At 26.1% G+C, this 22,657-nt stretch overlaps 1 protein-coding gene across 1 annotated transcript in view; it reads right to left on the reverse strand.

The window, feature by feature from the left end:
- The window catches only part of LOC112599652 (brain-specific angiogenesis inhibitor 1-associated protein 2-like protein 2), a 97,510-nt gene that overhangs the window by 10,650 nt on the left and 64,203 nt on the right, over positions 1 to 22,657 (reverse strand). The window contains exons 4-6 of the mRNA XM_025346648.1: positions 9,034 to 9,095; positions 1,462 to 1,533; positions 746 to 883 (exon numbers count right to left, since the gene is read on the reverse strand). Coding sequence (XP_025202433.1) covers positions 746 to 883; positions 1,462 to 1,533; positions 9,034 to 9,095 — 272 coding nt within the window. The remainder of the gene's footprint in view (positions 1 to 745; positions 884 to 1,461; positions 1,534 to 9,033; positions 9,096 to 22,657) is intronic.

Raw genomic sequence — 22,657 nt, forward strand, 5'->3', positions numbered from 1 at the left:
TCCGTTACAAACAAAACATTTTGCACGTTGTATGATATTTTTGCATAGCAATAACGTGAAAATAGTCCATGGTATTTTATAAAACGAAGTGTGTACTTTTCAAACAATGAGCATCTTCAATGGGCTGGTAATAATTTTTATCTCCCGACACATTTGGGCTTTACGGTGCCAAACAAATAAAAACTCAGCAATAATACATTTGAATAATCATAGTTTAACCTCGCCAATGCGTACATTTATATAACTATATATAGTGACGGTTGTTGTACACATTTTACATTAAAAAAGTAAACAACAACCCCCAATCGAAATCCGCGACATTTATTATGTGTTATATTTCACGACAGATGTTTGGTCAAGCATTATCTTAACATCAAAATCGTTAAATTTATTTCTTTAAATATACCATGCCAAGAATAAAAATAAAATATAAAATATAGATTCTCATATTTTTATACTAAGGAACATATAAGTATAAAAATAAATAAAATACACCTCTGTTGTTAGAGTTCTTATAATACTATTTTTTGTTTACCAATTGATTGAAAACAAAAAGTCAAATTGTGTTGAATTAAGTTAAACTGAGTTAAATTATACATAATTTAAGGGTTTTAAATTGTTTAGCCAAAAATAATAAATACATAACTGTAATTTAATAACTAAAAAACGAATATAAAGTTTTTAATAAGTAGGTAAATATTAAATATTTATTGTATTACCGATAAGCTAAAACAATAAATGTTACCTTAATTTCTTTATCCATGGCCAATCCTGCTTTGGGTCCAACCTTATGTTTTTTACGACACTTTTTCATAGCCGATGCAGCCTTGCTATAACTTTCGGATCTTTGTTTATGTTGTTGTAAAAATCGTTTTTGTTCAGACTGAAAATAAAATGATATTATTAATAGAAAATAAAAGTACAATTTTTGTTATTTAAATTTCATCTGATAACAGCAAAATGGTACCAAGGGGTTAATCAGCGGTCTAAACTAACCAAAAGGGTGGATTATTTATTGGACAAAGCCATTTTATTTGCTCTACTCACCTCGTAGTATGGTAAAAGTGTATATTATAATATACATGTTATATACGGTCATATATAATACACATATATTTGTTATTCCGTACAAAATATCAGATACGCATTATTATTATAATATGCATTTTTTCACTTTTACTTTTAATGGTACCCATGAATTATAGTAATCGAAACAGAGAAGAGGGGACAAGAGAAACGAATTAACCGAATACTGATACTAATATTACTCATTTTAGTCCGCAAAATTTCCGATGGTTAAAAAATTACATATCGTAACAAAACTCAAAAGTCAAAATCCATCCATTACGTTATAAAAATAATTTATGCATGTATATGGTACTGTATATTTTTTGTTTTTTTTTTTTTTTTATCAATATTTTTATAATTACATGAGTAATTCTGTAGCAAATTATATTTTACCTGTACTACTTTGGTATCTTTTTCAAGATTTGTCTCCAACGGCACTAGTAAATCCACGTAGAACGCTTTCAGCTAAAAGAAATAAGAAAACAGTATTAATTTATATGAGCTGTATGAATAATGACTAACAGAATATTATTATTTAAACACTCTTCTAATAATACTATTAAGTGTATTTTTGATTTAAAATTACAATTATATATTGTTTTTGTATGATACGTGAAAGTAACACCTTTTACATATTACTTTTATTTTATATTAACGCAAAACATCATGTGTAACTGATGTCTCAATTAAAAAAATAAATAATAATAATATTAATAATAATAATACAAATACAATTGCTAATTCCCTTATACATATATCATTGTAAAAAAAATTTACTTTTTTTTTGTACTCAATATGCTCATTGAAATATTATATACACAATATTGACAACAAATCAGACTTGTATTTCAAATAGTGCATTGTTTATTGATGCATTAAAATGTATTGTACAATAGGAATGGTTTAATAAATATTGATCCGAGATTCATGACATAACTAGAATAATAAATAATATTATATACACGAATGGTTTTATTTGAATACTTTAGCGCATATTACGAAAATTGATTGATTAATAATTATTCATTTTGTACAAAAATAAAATATTTGTTTATCACCGAACAATATTGTGATATACTGTTTAGCAATCTTTACAATCATAATTGATTATATAATATACAATAAAATACACGAGTATAATTATATATACCTGTATATTAGTTTTAATCATGTTATTGCTTTAAGTTTATTCGAAACAAGTTATTTGATACATTAATAAAATTATTATTATTTTTTAATCAATCATCTATTAAACGAATTAGTGTCAAAACTTGACTAAAATTTTAATAATTTTGTACACAAAAGTTTAATAATTAGTTTATACGCAAGAAATGTATAGCTGTGTTATGTACACTACATATTTTATTTTATTATGTAATTTTTACAAAAAAAAAAAAAAAAATGATAAAAGACACAAGTTGATATAATATTTGTTAAACTGATATAACTGTCTATGGAAAAATAAGAACTTCGCCGAAAAATAGTCATTAAACAAATGGTGAAGTATCCAAATGGTTGGTTTAGGTATTGTTTTGAAACAATTTTATACGATATTACGTTTTTACCTTCTTGATATACCAAGATTCAAATGAATGTTATTTTTTTATCCCGATAAACATACATTAATATTATCTGTTCTATAATTATTACACTTCGTTAAATTTAAATTCACATATATTTTAGAACGAATAGATTATTGTGATATAAAACTATAATAAACCATAAAATGATTTTAATCGTATCAGTAACTTTATTGCGAAAATGCATCTCTAATATGCCTATTGGATACAAGTATTTTAACCGACGGGAATTTGAAACTTCAAAACCAAATGAACTGTTTGTAAGATTTTGCGGTTGATTAATGCGCAATTCTAGTATAGGTAATATTATATTCAACAGTTTAAAATATATAGTAATATATTAATGCAATAAGTATTGCAAATATTATTGTAAACAAACATTATTAAATAATTGAGAACGGTCGAATTTACAATTATTACGAATATATGAGAATTTTAGATGTAATGTAGAATGTTTAATATTGATGCAACTAAATCGTAAAAATAAATTTTGGATTTTGGGCAGAGGGATGAATGTATTAATTTTATAATGATGTTTGTATGTGTGTGTGTATTTTTTTAAATGTTTATTTCAATTTTTTTTTTTCAAACGTCCTAAAATTTGTGGTGGCTTTTAATGATTGGTACTTTGAGCAAATAAAAGTAAATTTTATAATTGGGTAAAAAAAGTTAAGGAAACACGAGGATTTTCATGCCAATCCAATTTTTGACAAAATAGATATTTTTATTTTGATGTAATTAAAAAACAAATAAGTAACCGTAAATAATTAAAATTTTCATTAAATGTTTTTATTATCGTTTTTTATTTACGATATAATATTTTTAAAATTTTTCTAGTATTTTTGAGCTATATATAGATATGATACATTTTTAAATTTTTTTTTTTAATTTATACTATAAACATCGATTAAAATTTATTCACTAGGTAAAAATTGTTGAAAATTTTATATAAAGCTCCTCATACACTTATTATTTCTTAATTAAAAAATATTAAAAATCTATAGTCACAATTTTGTTTTTGTATGTATTCAAGTTAAAATTTGTCAAAATTTATAAAATAATTTCTTTTTATATTTCAATTTTGAAAATTTAATAGAAGAATTCTTATAAGTAGTATAATACTAAAATCATAAAATCTAAAAATATATAAATCCAATAATTTTTAATAGGCGTTAGGTTCAAATTTGGAAAAAAATTGCTTTTATATTTAAACGAAAAATACTGATTATTTTACTATAAGTAATTTAAAAAAATTATTCGGGGAACTTTTACATGTATATTATTTTATAATGAACTTAACTATGTATATGTATAATATATAATATATAATGACATTTTCGATTTATTTTAAGACATTACCTATTTATACTATAAACCTATTTTTATTATTTTTTTGGTATTTACAAAAAGATGTTACCACAATTTTGAGTTATACAAGTTGATATAATACGGTACAAATATTTATAATTATAATAATTAAATATTAATAAATAATAATATAATAAATGTAATATTTTCGGAAAAAAATATATCAACCTATCGTAATACTAAAAGTTAATTAAATTATTTTAATAGCTATATTAACAAAAACATTTAATACCATTTTTAGCTGTATTTTTATTTAAATCGTCTATTTCAAAGCTGAACAATATATAGTCTGAACAAAAACAACCGATGCAGGCATCGGACTACGAGAAAAATTTGTCTCTCTCACAGCCAGCCGACGTGTATCGCAAATTAAATCGAAATCTACTGACCACGGATGGAAAAAAAAAAAGAGGCATACTCGGACACAGATACACATACTCAGATTTAGAGAAATCGGAAAAGTTTAATACAATCCGAATGTTTTCATCTATATATATATAAAATAATTTAATAATATATTATATGAACAAGGTTCAGACTGTTGCCATATTGTGTTTTTACCCTCGCCGCGCCATCATTTCCGGATATACAGAGTAGATTACCACGGCATTTTTTCGTGTTAGCTTAAAACGATGAAACACGTCGAATCGCCCTGTATACACAAAATATCCTTCTTTTGGGCGAGTGCATTATCAAGAAAAAATAATAGAAAACGTGCATAGCGTTGGACGAAATATTGAAAAAATAAAACTTTCTGCGACTATTTTTCCCCTCCGTGACGCCAAACACCGCCTTCATCGTCGTAATGGCGACGGCATTCGAAGTCTTCTGTATGTTCAAAAATTATAAAAACCATGACGATGCCACGTGGCTACAGTCTTGTAACGTTACATTTAATATATATAGTATATATAGTAGTGACAAATAGATTATCGAAAAACTTTGTATGATCGATAAAAGTTTTTCACCGCACAAAAGTTCGAGCCGCGTATACAATATATATATATATATATATATATTTACACACTATATACACTATATACACACAGTTCGATGGAAAGTCGATATGATATACAACCCAAGTCCAATCATAATATGATATAACCTATGGGTGATAAGATGAGCGCGTAATACTACAAAATATAATATTATACTGCAGTAATATGTCCCAAAAGCATCATACATCCATATATGTATCTCCATGGAAAATCGATATATGTTCCATCAATAATTTATATAAAAATATTTTATCTCTTTTTTTTCTTTTCAAGATTTTATATACTTAATAATTAATTATACTTATTAACTAAAAGTTATAGAATCCATAACTCAAATGCACAATGAAAATAAAAAATTAAGTTTCATTTTGAATAATTATTAAAAAAAATCAATTTAAAATGAGTAAAAATCTACATGGTAAAATAGATAATATATTATGTAACTATCAGAAGTGCAAATAATAACAAAATATTAAGATTTAATCAAATTACTGTTTAATATAGAATGTATGCACTACCTATGCATAATAAAGTTAAATAGATTTACAAAAATAAATTTATATCAAGCATAATCGATACGTAGATTTGTCATACTATATAACTATATTATTAAAATAAAATTTATCTGCCAATATTTCAATCAGTTATAAAACGAGTTATAATAACATTATAGTGCAAATAACATTTAAAAAAAAATAAATAAATCATTTAAAAATATTTTATCGAGTTGCAATAAAAATATCGTTAAGAATATACAGGCAAAGCGTTTGCGATTTGAATGTTATATAGTTTGAAAATATGTCAATTTACTTAAGTAGTATTGTATAAGACGATATATTAGTTAAATTGGTACTTAAATCTTGTAATTAAATTATGAGTCCAAAACACATTTGGTGGTCTACAACTAGAATTATATGAACTCGGTTTGTAAACTCTTAAATTCATATTAGAAATTTGTAATATTTAAATACGATTTGATTTTTGACTGTTTGGACAGACATTTCCGTACTTTAAATTTTTGAAGTAAAACAATTTTCGAAGACAATACTAATATTTTTTACAAGTCAACAAAATTACATCATAATCATAATCATAATTTAAAATTGATTATAGAAAAATGAGAAACTATTTTTTAGCAAACAGTTTTTTTTTGCATAACTATATCTGTAAAAAATATATAAAGTTAGTATATATCAAACATTCATGTCTTACCCTTAAATAAAATATGTATCAGAATCTTTTTCAGGGATGATTGGACTACGCTTTTAACGATGATTTATAATTATTAATGAGCATTACCTACTCAATCACAATAATATAAATATTTATGCATACATAACTTTGCGAACGCCCTTATTAATTAGTAAAGTTTGAACATTGATGTATAATTAATTTTGTTTACTGTTTTGTAATTATATATTGTTAGCATAATATATGGAAACTTAAATCAAACAATCAAAGTTAAGTTTGTATTTATATAACCATCACTAATCACTTATTAAATGCGATAAGTGTAACGGTGTTTATTAACGTAGTTATAACTTATAGTAAAATATTGAAGTTGAATTGTTATTTTGTAAGTTTTCTTTATAAATAGGAGTATACCATATATTTGAATTATACATTATATTATATTCTTATTATCAGTTATTTTACAAAGAAATACATTGTTTTTTGTATATTTAATTAAGGAGGTCAAAAATTATAATTATAGTTTAATATTAAGATGTGATATAAAAAAATATGAGCTGTGATTTTTTTTTATAGTTTTAATATAATTTAAAACTTTTGCATGTAATATACACATAAATCAGGTAAACACCTTGTTAAAACAATTTAACACTTTAAGTCTATACATTTTCATAAATAATATGTACCTACATTTTGTTTTACGTACCATAAAATACTTTTAAAATTTTTATTCGAAAAAAAAAAATTAACGAAAAACAGTTTAATTACCTTTGTACATGATAGTAGGCGTTAGACTAATATAAACTACACGTTAAATTATTATATGTTATGATTGTTTATACCATTTAAACGGCTAAATGTTATATGATGATAACTATCAGATTGCTATGATCGTTATAAAAATGAATAATTATATAGTACGAGTATATACCATTAGCTAAAATACAGCCCATACTATAAACCTATACTATTAACTTTCTACGATTTTCGCTTATATAGTTCTACCAATTTATGATATTGATTCTGTTCATTTTTACGTCTGTTTAGACCAGTTTCTCGAAAACGGTTGACATTATACCGAACAGAAAGTGCATATGTTACGAAAGCACGTTCCGTATATTATATTATACTCTTATGCTATATTTTTATAATTATATTTAGATGCTTACTTTTATTAATAATAAACAGGACATAATATATGGGCATGATTATTATATCATTAGAATGAAAATTAATAATTCATTTTTAAATAAATTTAATAAAAAACGAAAGGTCGTAATGTTAAATTTGACAGTCAACCATATCATGTGTAGTGTGCGTGAAAATTAAGTAACTTATCGGTAATGTAACTGAAATACCAATTTAATTAAGTACATCAACGTCGATGCTGACCAATAGCTAAAATATTGGCTGAAAGAGTAGTTTCAGAGTGGCAAAGTGACGGCAGGATGTATTATTATGTTAATGACTGCGATGACGAGCGCGAAAACGAGGGTGGCCTATGATCTGCAGTTAGGCTGAAATTATTACTGTTGCGTGCATGCGTGCGTGTTGAGTGTATCTGTGTATATGATGAAGGGAGTGGGATAAACGCCAGAACCCTCGCATGATTATGATAATTCTCTCACTAGACGATTTACAAAACGTGAGGATGAAATCGAAATGCTTTATACATTGTTACGTAACGTTAGTCATAGTTTTTCTTTTTTTTTACTTTTCCACTGGATTTGTTTTGAGTTTTCCTTGAGAACATTTGCAAAAACAAAAAAAAAAATAAGTAAGTATGTACTGCAAAATAGCCATTATACGATAACGTTACACAGACACACGTAGTATAACTACAACTTAATAAGTGACTCATTGAGTAAATATAAGCGATGTTATTTTTGTTGAAACGGTATTTCGCAAAAAAAAAAATAAAGACATAGGTATTATGATATATTTGTAGAATGTTAAAATAAAATACATACACGTAAGATTTATATGCCGTCAGAAAACGATGTGAATAGACCGAATAATTTACATAATATAATACAAGTTCATAGAAACGTTATTTTTGCTACGGCTCATGATTGGATAAATATATTTTCAAAATATAAACAGTATTAATACGCATTACATGTTTGTTCGGTATCGGAAAAGTTTTATTGAATTTTAATTAAATATTATAAAAACATTAGAATAATATTATAATAAAAAACCCATATTATTAGTTATTCTTTAGATAAATAATGCAGCCATCCGTAAATATTGAATATACTTTTATTTGTAGGTGACTTTTTTTATTTTAATTCGTACACTAATGTTTAAATTTTATTAGTTATTACAGAATTCAATGTAATTTTTCTAACTCCGGTTTATGATGAAATATTAATTAACGGATGGATGCAAAAATAATCAATTATTCATAATAAAAGTTTATATTAACAGGTCATCGTAGTAGGATACTAATTTCCTTTTTTGATTACTCATAAGCTCTCCTCTCGATGTTCTCATTTTTTGAATATACTTTTTGCATTCACTAAAAACGCTATTTGAATCTTTTAATTTGTTATAGTTTATACATTTTGCTGACGATGAGTAAAATTAATTTTATTTTACTATTATCTGACATCAATAGTTTCGAAAATTTGTGAATTAAACAATTTTACTCTATTTAATTGACTTTTCTTGAATGCTAAATATATAATATTATCTAATGATTGAATTAAAATAGCATTTCGACCAAAAATATAATAAAGGTAAAAAAAAAGTATCATGTAATTAAAATAGAAGAAGGTATTTATAAACTATTTACTAATATTAACTTATTTGTGTTTTTAACTTACGATGTTTAGCTGTTGCGACTGAATTTCTTTATAAACCTCAACGATCTGCATAAGTGCTGAACCTGAAACGTAATTAAAAAATATTTCATTATAGATGGGTACTACATTTTACTATGACAAACGATACCCTAGAGAATACGGTATCATGGATCGTAAATTAAACTGAAGATTTACGAAGTGTATAACAGACATAGTATAGAACACTATCACGTGATGTCGTCAATTTGTTTATTACTTGCCCGGACAATCTTCTGAATTGTAAATAAAATGTAAAATTAAAATTACGAGATATCTAATTTATACTATCGAACCAGCCATTTTTATTAATTATTTATATTCTACTAACTTCCCTTTGATTAAAACTGTATCTAATTGTATTAGATATTATTGATAAATGTATCAGTAACAATTTGGTGTAAATATAAAAACTAATAATTGCTAAATAGTTTTAGTATAAGTAATTAGTTTATTAGTGTATCATAAAAAATATTATTACATGGATTAATCAGTACCTAAGCGTAATGTATGTAAATTTATGTTCGAATAATTTAATTATACTCGAATGTGTAAAGATGAATTTTCAAGTATCGTAATATTATTGAATCAATATTATGCAATTTTTTTTAATTAATATTTTAATTTAAAAAAAATAATAGTGTTTCTCTAAATATATAAGACGGCATTTTCATTGCAACTTCATTTGTTATATAATTTATGATGATAAATGTAATTTCATTTGTTATTCTAAATTAAAAAAAAAATTGAACAGGTGAATATAATTAATTTTTTTATGAAATTAAAATTTAATTCAACTTCAATTGATTATGTGCGAATAAATGCATGTACAATTTACCTAACAACTCTAACCTAATCTAATAGAACAAAACTCAGTTCCGTGCATTATAATTTATTATTTATAATAATAGTAATAATATAATTTATTGTGTTTCTTTATTTAATTTATTAGTTTCCTTAAAAAAAATAAAATATTTTCTTTGCAAAATCAAAAATATTAATATATTTTATTTTATTTATATCATCATTTATTTTATATCCATGTCAATGACGCTGAATTTTAAATACTCGTGGTTAAGTCATTCTGTAAATTATTATTATTCAAAGCTTACAGACGAATTTATATTGATTCTGCAAAATAAATTACTGGTTTTTTAATTGTTTTAGTAAGTACTTTTCATAAGCTTCAAAAGTTTCATAAAATTTACCGAGTACAAGAAATCTGATATAGATATCACATACTTTAATCAAATAATTTTAGAATCTTCGAAGAAATTAGGTCAGCTATCAGCTATCAAAAATTATATCTAATATATGTGGTTCATAAATATTTTATTCAATTTTTAAAAATCCCACAAAATTCAAAATTTCTTGGCAAGTTTATAGTTTCTTTCAGTTAAGTAATTTTTTTAAAATGTTCATAATGAATTTTCACTAATTCGAGTGAATGATCGGAATTCTTGACGCATATATATAATTCAATGTATGTCTGTATACTATAATCTATTAATACTTATTTTATAATTCTAAAATTTAAATATATTTCAAAAATAAATGTACATTAATGTTCACGAAATATACCATCATTTTTCTGCTTTTTGATGCGTTATTTATTAATCATTTAACCGTGTTATTCGATATCTATATTAACCAATTATTAATGAACCATAAATGAGCCTTAAAACCATGAATAAGAAAAATGCATAATACCTACATATTATTTTTTTAAATTTTGCTTATTATAACAAAATTGAATATTATATTATTTGATAAATATTATAAATTTCTTCAAAAATTATTATCGAATAAGAATTATTAAGTTTTTCTGTAGAAATAATAACGCTGGCCAATAGTGAAATTTAAAAACCGAGTTCAGGCATTACTAAGAAATAAATTATTATTTCAAAATTGTTTCCATTAGTAAATCAAATAGTAATCACTTTTAAGTTTAAAACATATATTTATTTAAAATATACGAATTGGTTGTCAAATGTTAACTAAGCGAATGAATTTGATTGAAAGCTCTAAAATTCAACCAAGCAAAATGGATTATCACAATTCCCCTCCCTTGATCTCTATCATTCTCTCCAGTAACCATCTAATCGCTTCTTTGGAATAGAACTTAATTAATTTATCAAAACGATGCATGTCTTAATCTTCTTTGAGTGTATAAGGTGTAAGTAAAGTAGTAGACATACATATAAAAAAATACCTTACAACTTTTAAGAGTTAAGCTCTTAAGATGTGTCTGCCACAAATTATGACAACATTAATATACTATAATATAGTTTAACACGCAAGTACTTTCTATAATGTATCAATAATAATCGATAAAAATATTAAAAAACATTTAATTATTTGAAAAAAAAAAAAAAACTATAATTCAATATGAATGATGTTAAATTAATGAAGGATTAAAAAGTAATAAAAATCATTTTTTTTTTTTTTTTAAATAAGAAAACACAGTTATACTGATTTTTTTTTTCATGTTATTTGCAATTTACTAACAACTAGTAAATATAAAATGAACATATAAATGTATGAATTTAATCGAATATTAAATTTAAAAAAATCCATTAAAAATAAAATCAATATAGGAGTAGAGATATTTATTTTTAATTATTAGGAAATTATTCTTTATTGATTCAGGAAAGTTGTCAATTATCACTATACTAATTCAAAATATTTTATAAAGGTTAGTTGAAACTTAGAAACATGTTGTATAACTGGCAACTAAAAATTATAATATAATGTATTAAGTGATAAGTGAAATTAAATAAAAAGTAATGACATTTTCTATACTTTCGCGTATACAAGTGTAATTTTATACAAACAAATATAAACATAATTTAGTGATAAAATACAACAAAAATAACAACAGTGCTATATTGCATAAACCTTTCTAATTTCACTTACTTTGTGGTTTACATACTAAACAAAAATATAACAAATGTCATGAGTTCTTTAAAATTAACATATTCTCACTACAAAATATCTAGCTTAAAATATATTTTAAGCTATAATGACCCATTTTTTTTGTTTTGGTTTTTTTTTTTTTTAAGAAAAAGTACATTATAAATCATGCATTTTAATTTTCTCTTAAATATGCGCAAAATTTAAAATACACGTATCTCCTATATTTACTTCATTATACGGTGTAATATTTTTTAAATATTTTTTCGAAACTTGCAATAGTAAAAAATATATAAGCTATGTTTGTAATCATATTTAATTTGTTCATAAATTTGCAGTATACTTCAAATATTAAAACAAAAATACAATATTTAACATTAATCTTGTATTGACAAATAAGATTAACTTTACAAAAATAATTTACCTTTTGAATTATAATAATATTCAAATAATTTAAATATTCATATTGAAACAATGTACCCATATATTAGAGGCGGCCAAACTGTTGATTGCGGGTGATTTCAAAATCTTTCATGTTAGAATAAAAAACACTTTCTTACTGAAGTCAATTCTAAAAGGTGAAGTATATTTTTAGTAGAACTCTGCTAAAAAAAATTTGGTAACCTCTGCCATATATATATTCTAATGTCTAGTAAGATAACGTTCAAGTGTATCTTTTCTGCATAAAATTCAAACGTTTTGAAAAAACCAAAACGAATTCAAAGCTACAAAAATTAATTCTGATGTCAAACAACGTTTGTGCGGAATGAGTGCACGAAAACCCGGAAAACCTACATAATATTATTGTACTACTCGTACATTATTATTATATATAGGCATCGTGTGATAATCAAAGCTCTTTTTCTAAAAAAGCACGTCTATAAGAGTTGATAATATCATGAAAATTATTACAGGGGTTACGCACGGTCATATAGAGAGGTTTTCTTTGAATATCTATTATACCTAAGTTTAATTTATTTTTCTTGACGATGTTTGTGAGTGTTTTTTTTTATGTTAGAAGGGGGTTAGGTTATTTTTATTACACGCAACAAAACATGACAATAACTTCGTAAAGACATGACAGTCGACGGCATATATATAATATTGTTTAAACTCTAAGTGTTAAAACATATTACGTACTACGTAATACGTAGGTATATAATATCATATTTGACAACCTGACAACCATCGTACTGCATAAAAAGACGAATCGACCGTTTTATTTGAGGATGAAGGAATAATTTGTTATGTTATAATATATGCACCACTCGTAGATTTTTTTTTTTTACATCTATATCAAAACAAGATAAATATATTTTTATTATTATTGTTTATACGGTAGTTAAATATTATTGTTTGACTGCGGCTGTAAAGCACACGGTAATTATTGTGTGTTTCTCTAATAATTGTAACGTAACATATTCACGCAACGGATACAAATAAAGAAAGAAAAAATAATATGCGGAGAGAAAGATTTACGAATGGGTCGAGACAAATATCTTACGACTGGGTCTGCAAAACGATTTGTCCGAAGACGACGACGATGACGACGATTACTCAAACCGGACGAACCGCAATTCACCGACGCCACCGGAACGAAATTTCGCACACCAACCTCTTCATCATGTGGCTGCCCTCCTATTCGCTGTCCGTATCTCTAATGTCGAGACGTCGTCCTGGGGCGAAACATAAAAACTAGACCGGCTCTAAACGCTTGTATCTATTTGTTATAATTTTCGGACTATTCGCCTTTTAACCTTTTATGTATATACCGTAAAGCGTATCATAGTATGTGTGTGTTTGTCAAGATTCAAGCCAGAGTTAGATATATATACCTACACCGACGGATGACCGCAAAGAGGATCAAGATTTACATCTATATAAATGGCTAATGGCTTAACATCGTATCTCCGCGTTGGCGGTTTGAAATCTCTAAAAAAATTATGGATACGGACAACAACGGTGACCTACCTAAGTGTGATTTTCAAAATTTAGCTGTATTTATATTTTTATTCAATACCTATAGCGTATACAGCTGATATTAATTTAATGGATGTTTTTTAGATACTAAGTGATTAATTACTAATTGATGTTTAAAAAAAACTACTTAATTCTTGCATACTTAACTACTTGCATAATTCTATGCAATCTGAAATAAAATTGTACCTACCCGATGACGAATATTAATATAACTTCTATACATTTATAAACAATATTGATAAGATAATTATATATTTTACATATACTATAAACAAATATATTATACATGTATATATAGGTTGAAATAGAATATAATTAGAATTATTTTTATTTATGTAGTGTTATTTAAACAAAATGTTTGTTCTTAACTATAATTGTCTAGATTTTTTATGAAACGTTCAGTTCACAACTTTAAGAAAAGTAGTCTCAGGCAATACATGTACTTATATATTTATAGATAGTTTTTAAACACTCAATAAAACTACAGTGATAATGATGTTATTTTTATGCAATCGTCTGCATTTTAATTTAATTTTTTTCTTATTCCCCCAGTTGCTCTGTTTTTGTATAAGCGATGCTTTTTGGAATATACGTTCGATTTAAGGTATTCATATTATAATGTAGATAAATAAAATATGTATATTGTATATACATCTTCTAAACCTCTAAATCATGAACGTCTCACCTTCCCATTGTTTTTACGTAGAATGCTCAATATCTGGATGTTTTACGACCTGCACGATCACGCAGAGATTTAATCTTGCACGTTTATTATCTTACAAATAAAATAAAATTAATGAATTGATAAAATTTAGGAAGGAGTAATCACTCTTTCAGAACATGCATACCATTATTAAATAACATAATATATTCTACTCTTTTTTACTTGTTAAATGTGTATATAGTATTAGTTAAAAATAAAAATAAATTTCCACTTTAATGTTGGTACCTGTTATATAAATTAATATTATTTGTTTTTATTTCAAATTTTAAGCATATAATTGTATTTAAAATAAATATGGATAAACCTTGGTATATAAATTGATTTAAGACAAATAAGCGTACTAATTTTTTTGTTCTATATTTATTAATTAACTAAATTAATGTTAGTGATCGTAAAATATAATTTTCATTCGTTAGCTCCTTTTACGTAACTGCTATAAGTTATGTGTCCTTGAAATAATACGTTTCACAAAAAAAAAAAAAAAAAATGCATGTATGATTTTTAAATGATTTTAAGCCCGCGTGTATTTCGTAAACAAAATATTAATCATGTCCGATAATTTCTATGTAACTAATATAATTATAAATCATGAAAATATGTATGTTACGTTTTTTAATCGAACGATACTATATTATGGTGATACTCAAACCCACCCACCCACACACACGCACGCACTTTCACATAAATATATATTTTGAATTATGAATATAGAACTATGTTATTGACGAGGATAATGCTTATATTTATTAAATGAAAAACGATTGAAAATGTGATGTGTGTAGAGTTATAGACAAGTTTTGGTTCTCTGTGTTTATTATAATATTGAGTCTGAAAGGTCTATACAATTATAATGGCTTAACAAGTATGTGTTCCAATAATCTTATGCAAATTTAATTTAACCTAGAGGTGTCTGACTAGCATAATAGCATATGGGTCAAGTTAAACGGAAAATTTTGAATCTACATTAATGAGTAATCGTCAAAGTTGGTTGTAAAGATAATAAACGACGTTTTTATTAAAAGCGTATGCATACTAGAAATATTGCATTAACATAAGTTATAAATAGGTCCACAAAATGTTTCTTTATATTCAATTACACATTTATGCCCAATAACAAAAAAAAAAAATCAATTAAAAAAATTATTATCTATGTAATATGAACGTAAATATTATAATAATAAATATTAATAAAATTAAAGCAGTTTTATAGTTGCGCATCTATCATAAGCATTTTCTTAGCCACAAGAATTATACAACTATGAACTATATGTATATTACAATATATATACATTACAATATATTTTTAGTTTTAATGATAATACTTACATTAATTAGTAATAACCATCAAATAATTATTAAAATAATAGTAGAAGCCAGTTAGAAGTTAAATTTACTAATATTAACCTGGTATAAAACATAAATTAGTCCCCTGAACTATATAACTACTTCCTAAATAATAAATAATATACTATGTATTCACAGTTAAAGACTGAAGTAAGTTGATGACAAAATGTCTTCATAAATTATATTTTATAATTTGGAAAAACGTTATTTTAACTTATTTCAACGTATTTCAACTAACTATATAATCTTTTAATACTAAACCTTCATTGTGCAGTCTTATCAGTTTGATAAAATAATTACATAATAATTTCTTTGGTTTATGTATGATATTAAATATCAACTATTATTTATAATGTCTAGTAATTACATAGGTACATTTTTATGTAATAGTTTATTATCTCATGTTTTTTGTAATTTTATAAAATACCTATAGGTAATAAATACGAAAAAATTCTAAGCTTTTAAATGTTATGGAACATAGTTATACACTACCGGATAACGTATAAAACTTTTAAAAGATTATTGATATAAATAACTAATTGCGTATTTTAAACGGATATAGTTTAGTAAACAATAAAATAAAATAAAATAAAATATATTTTTTACAATTCAAGTTACAATTTTTATGTTTTATGTTATTTTTATACTCGTACTTGATGTACAATTTATTCATAATATGTACTCTGCAGATTAACGTTTTTTTATAATTAGCCATTGGGTAATAAATAATTAGTATATTTTGCAAACTTCTAGTTTTGATATTTTAATTCTTGTACTTTAAATTTAATTTAAAAATTCAAAGAAATTAAAATTCAGGTAGGTACTTTATTTAATGACCAGAAGTTGTGATGTAACAAAAATAAAAACAAAACTTCAAAGAGTACATGTAGTTTCTCATATTAATTATTAAAGTAATAAAAAAAAAATCAGAAGGAATGGCATTAATTGGTACTTTGAAATGTTAAAAATATTTTAATTAGATATACATTGATGACAAAAAACAGTAACGTTGTTTGTAGCAAGTAGCAGGTTCTTATACCACATGTATAATACTATATTAGCAGTTACTATGTTGTGCATTTTATTTCCATCTCATTGACGCTATATAACATAATATGCATTGAATAACTACGACTATTACAGTCGTTGTATCAGTACATTCACTTTTAACCCTCGACTTCATTAGGAAAAAAAAAAACATTAGCGATGGGAATACGAATTAGCAGAATAATCTAAGCCGTGAATAGGGACGACCTACATATCGTCCAGTTTTGAAGGCATTCTTTCTCCAGATTCTGCCAGTCACGTATTGAACTCTGACAATTACAACTAGTTCAGGCGAACGATGGGCATTATAGGTAGGTAATAATAATATTATAATGCATTAAAATACGGCTCATGCAATATTGTGCGAAACTCGTGTAGGTTGCTATATTATAAATGCGTTCAACACAAATCGGTCTGAGAGTGAACTGCATAAGTTATCGGTAATGCGCGTTGAGGTGAACGCGAGCGACCTATAGAAATATCGTGAAAAATTCCAAAACAATTTATCGCAAAACAGTAGTGTCATTCGGTAGGTATAGGTAGGTATAACGATAATATAATATTTTAAGAGCTGCAGTAACGCCTGCCACAGCTGTTGCCACCGAATACAAATAATAATATTATAATGCCGCGTGTATACGTCATAATATATAATATATTATTATTACTATTATTATAACGTTGAAAACTGATATTTCACGTGTTACCCACGCGTAAATACTGTGGAAATAAAACAATATATCGAATAGGCGTCTAAAGCACCAGTGGATTTCTTTCGCGTTGTATTATGTTTTGCTTGCGGAATATTCTTTGCTACCCGACGCGGTTCAGTATAATAATATATTACTTTGGGTTTTTTTTTTAATAATATTACAACAATAAAAAATACACCTCTAAGACTGTGGAGAGGTGAAACGAACAATTTTAGCCACCGCGCATTAATACTTGAATTGAAATATTTGTTTAATTCTTTCAGATTTTCCCGAGTGATTTATATTTTTTACGCTGTAAGTTAGATAAGTTCACTGCCTTTCAACATAATATAAGTGTATATTTGGGTAAGATTTCACAGAAGGATAACATTTTTCAAAAATATTGTAGGTACAGCTGAACATTTGCATTTAAATACAAATAAGCAAACTCACAAAACCACACACTCCCTATTAATGTTTTAAATATTTGTATTCAATTAATGCTAAAATATATTAACTGTTCTTCAGAAACAATAATATATACGTAGAACATATGAATGTCTGTTTATAATGTAACCACTATAATTTTTCTCTAACAACAAACAATTCTAAGTGTTTTATTGTTTAGAATTTTTATTGAATTGTCCGGGATAGGATGGAACAAGATATTGATATAAACTTTAATTTTATAATAAACGACCAAAATATAAAAGAATTTTTTTTTTTTTTTAAAGGAAGGAATTGGTAATTAATTTTTAAGTGTGAACAAAACCTTCGTAAGTTTTTTTTTCGATGTCTAAAAATACCACTTATGCATTTCAAATAGATGTTTTGTAAGATTAACAACAGTTATATCAGAGTTTTATATTACCATCAATATAAATTAGCCGTATAGTTAAATTTGTTTTTAGCCTGTCAAACATAATTATTTTGATCTACATAATTTATTCCGTTTGAATTTAAATTTGCTGTTTTGTTTTAATATCCAATTCATTAGAATATTGTTAATTCAATAACTTAGTGCAGTATTATAGTCATAAATGTATAATTGGTAAACACATCATAGTAGTATTTTCATATTATATATAATATACCGGTCGATCATCTGTGCATAATTTATTATATTCTTTACATAACCATGATTTTTTAAATTTTAATGGATTCTAAAGCCAATATAATTATATAAATATTATCGTAGAATAATAATATAATGTTTGCGAGGTTCTGGCGGAAGATCGCTGCAGCAAGGAAAAACGCTAAACAACATCTCTTTATTTTTTGTTCTTCGTTTCATCGTTGTTATTCCCGAGGGATGAACACGTATTTTAGACTTTAAAGAACCATATTATAGTCGCCTCAGTCAGGCGCTAAAAACAATATGGATAAGTCGTGTTTTCTGTGTAATATCAACAGAGTAATACGTTGACGCTGTATCGCCGCTAGCTGTTGTTCCATTGCCAAAACTTTAGCACGACTACCGTTTCAGACCATTTGGCCATTAGTTCGAAGACCGTTTAGAAAATGTAATCCATTTTTCATTAAAACGCAGCTATTATAGTAGATGCGTTGTAAAAACTCAAAGTGGTCGACAGCGACCTATTGGTCGACACTTTAAGCTCAACGAGTCGTGCTGTTTATTCTAATTTAGAACTCATATAAATCATCAGCAAATTGAATTTTCACAGTCAACAACAGTTGAACCAATGTATTTTTTTTATTATTATTATTATTATTAATATTGTCTTCCAAAAAAATGACTGTCGTCGATCTTGTCTGTGAAAAATAAACGCTGGTTCATCCCCTCCCCTTTGTGAGTAAACAGTGAAATAACAAATCCATTATATCGTTAAAAGTTACACCGCTCGTAAAAAGGACGACGCTATTTTAATTATTTCGAAAAGCATAAAAAGTTGATTTTATTTAATTTTTCTTTGTAAATAAATATTTTTGCAGCACATTTTTCTCACTAAAGTCAATTTTAATAAACTTGTTTTAACCACGAAATAAATTATTTTTAGTTGATCTAATATATACTTATATATATTACATATTGTGTGATGAGATCCAAGTCTTCAAAAAAAAAAAAAAAAAATCTCTGTTAGTAATACTCACATAATATTATTAATTATTAAAATACTAAAGAATTAATTTTTATCGTTTTATTTAATTGTTCAAAAAAATTATATTCGATTTGAAATGTTGTATAATTTACTGTGTAATAATGTAAACATTTAAAAAAAATCATATTACGCACACTGTTAATAATTTAATATTGTTGTAGTAAAATAATATATTCTTTTAATTTCGAATTAAAGATGTAAATGGGAAAATTTAGTCAACGTACATTATTTATATAAACGTCAAAATTGTCGCCCACGTGCCCACTACCCGCAGCACTGTTCGTGTAGGTCTGACAGACGACACAGTAACAGTTATAATGTACTTATATATATATGATTACGCATAGAGCAAGCAATGCAATCGCAAAATTCCTGGACAGGATTATAAACTATTGTTTATTAAGGGCTAATGGTTCAACGCCTGCCGTAATGACGTTTCCACGGGATCTCTGGGGAGAGGTGAAAAATATTCCATTTGGAATCCTCAACCCTCGATACCCTAACACCTCTTCTCCCTGGTATACACGAATCCACACCACACACGGCAGTATCACCCACTAGCAGGCGACCATTTTGCACGAATACACACACATACAAACACAGTCTGCATTATTATATTCAATATAATATACTTATATGTGTGTATATTTGTGTGTGTGTGTGTGTGTGTATGTGTAACATCTATGTATATGTAGAAGATACGAAGTGTTGTGGCTCCGGTGGTTTTAATTAAAACAGTCATACCACGTAGGACGTAGGTAGTAGGTACGTATTCGACTGCGACGCGATCAGGATTTACCCGACGAAAATAACACACGCGAGTGTTTTGAAAATTCGAGAACATAATGTTCGATTAGCTGCGGTTTTTTTCCGTCCGCAGTCCAAGCTCACCACGTAACGCATTCCGTTTGTCGTCTAATAATCATTCATTGTAGTAAAACAGATCGAACAAATACGTATAATTTCTAGCAAATAACACTTTTTTACGCATGGGCAGACTGTGGTAAAAATGAGTAAAAAATTAATTTTATGGATTGAAATCAAATTGTAGGTATCCAAAGACCAAAGTACGGAAGATTTCATAAAAATAGGTGTTTTGCATAACTTGTTCGAAAAAAATAAAGCGATAATAATCATGTAATTATAATTCATGAATTATATATATATATATAAGATTGTTTTGGTAACCTAAATAATGCGATTACGTTGACAATACGTTAAAATATCATCAGATAAGAGAAGAAACGTAAAATAAAGATCTTGTATGTAGTAATTAGATAAAAAAAATACTTAATTTTAGAAGATTTAAAGATTTCTACTGTCAGCATATCTAAGAAGAGAAAAAAATCTTTACTTTACCGCCAAAGTTCCAAGAGTACAAATTTCCTTTTTTTCTTTAAAATTATATATCACAAAAAGGCAATTAAAAGATTAGGTCATGTGTATATGTATTACGGTGACTAAAGATTCCAACTAAATTGATATCACTTAAATTTATTTCCATCAAAATGTATATTATAGATATTGGTCAAAGATTGATTTACGTTTTCAATTAAAATCTTTTTATTGAAACGCTAAAAGTTGTGGGGCATGTTTTATACTGATAGCTATACGAAAAAAAGACTATTGATGCTACAGGAAAGATAAGTAATATCTACGCGAACGACGCAAACCAGCTATATTATAATGTAGTTAATCATTGAAACTGTATTTTTAATGTTTTTAAAATAATTATTTAGTGATTTTAAAATGCGAAATTATGTTTACTTTGATATTACTCAATTAAAAAGTTTATTTAATTACCTCATTGTACAACTATTTATAACCCAAACACATTTATTCACTCATTTAACCCTAACCTAACCAAACACATTTACCTTGACAATTTCTAGTCTTGGAGAACAATAATATATTATAGACAACAATAATAAATTAATAATTTGTATGCATTTTTAAGTATTTTAAAATTATTTTCCAATAAGTACGGCATATATCAATTTTTGAGTGGTTGTTCATATACTATGTATCTTAGCGTTGTATGGTTTCCATGTGAAGAAACCATTACAGCACGATCGCTAGTAACACAGCCTATTATTACGTATACACGACCTCAATTCCGGAACTCGACAGAAGAATATACTGAATTTATTGACGAGTATAAATAACAATAAGATGTGTTCGACACTCTTCGTTGTTTCCGGTGATTAACGCGCGAATTATTATTACCCATGATATCATATAATAGTCACGCGACGTACCTACATAAACCATTCACATAAAATAGTATCTGAATAGGTCGGCGCAGGTTACAAACAACCGGAAGAGATTTCCCAAGAGGGTTCCCGTATTCAGCAGGATGTTCGACTAATCCACGCGCATATTATATAATATACTTCTGATTCGCTACAGCTACCGCGATCTTTGATATTATACGATATTATAATCATTACTCCTTTTAATCGAGAAATTGTTGTCCTTTTTGAAGCGCGTGGAAGACCCGTGAACCGTGCGAAAAACGTTCGTTAACACGGTTTGTTAGCGCGGCAGCTACGTGAGACGAACGGTACATAATTTTGTCAAAGGTATGTATATATATATATTTTATATACATATTATATGTGTAATATATGGTTGAGACATTTCTTAATGTAGTCCCAAGAAATTTCCGGGATAGCTGTAGGTTTTAAGCGGAATCCGAATGGCAGGTTGTCGGTGTATACTCAAAGTATCTACACATTTATAACATTTATCTAAATGGAAACTACTTCATCTTAATCACATTCATAATA

This window comes from Melanaphis sacchari, unplaced genomic scaffold (assembly GCF_002803265.2).
Source record: "Melanaphis sacchari strain LSU unplaced genomic scaffold, SCAv2.0 Contig54_pilon_pilon, whole genome shotgun sequence".
NCBI lineage: Eukaryota > Metazoa > Arthropoda > Insecta > Hemiptera > Aphididae > Melanaphis > Melanaphis sacchari.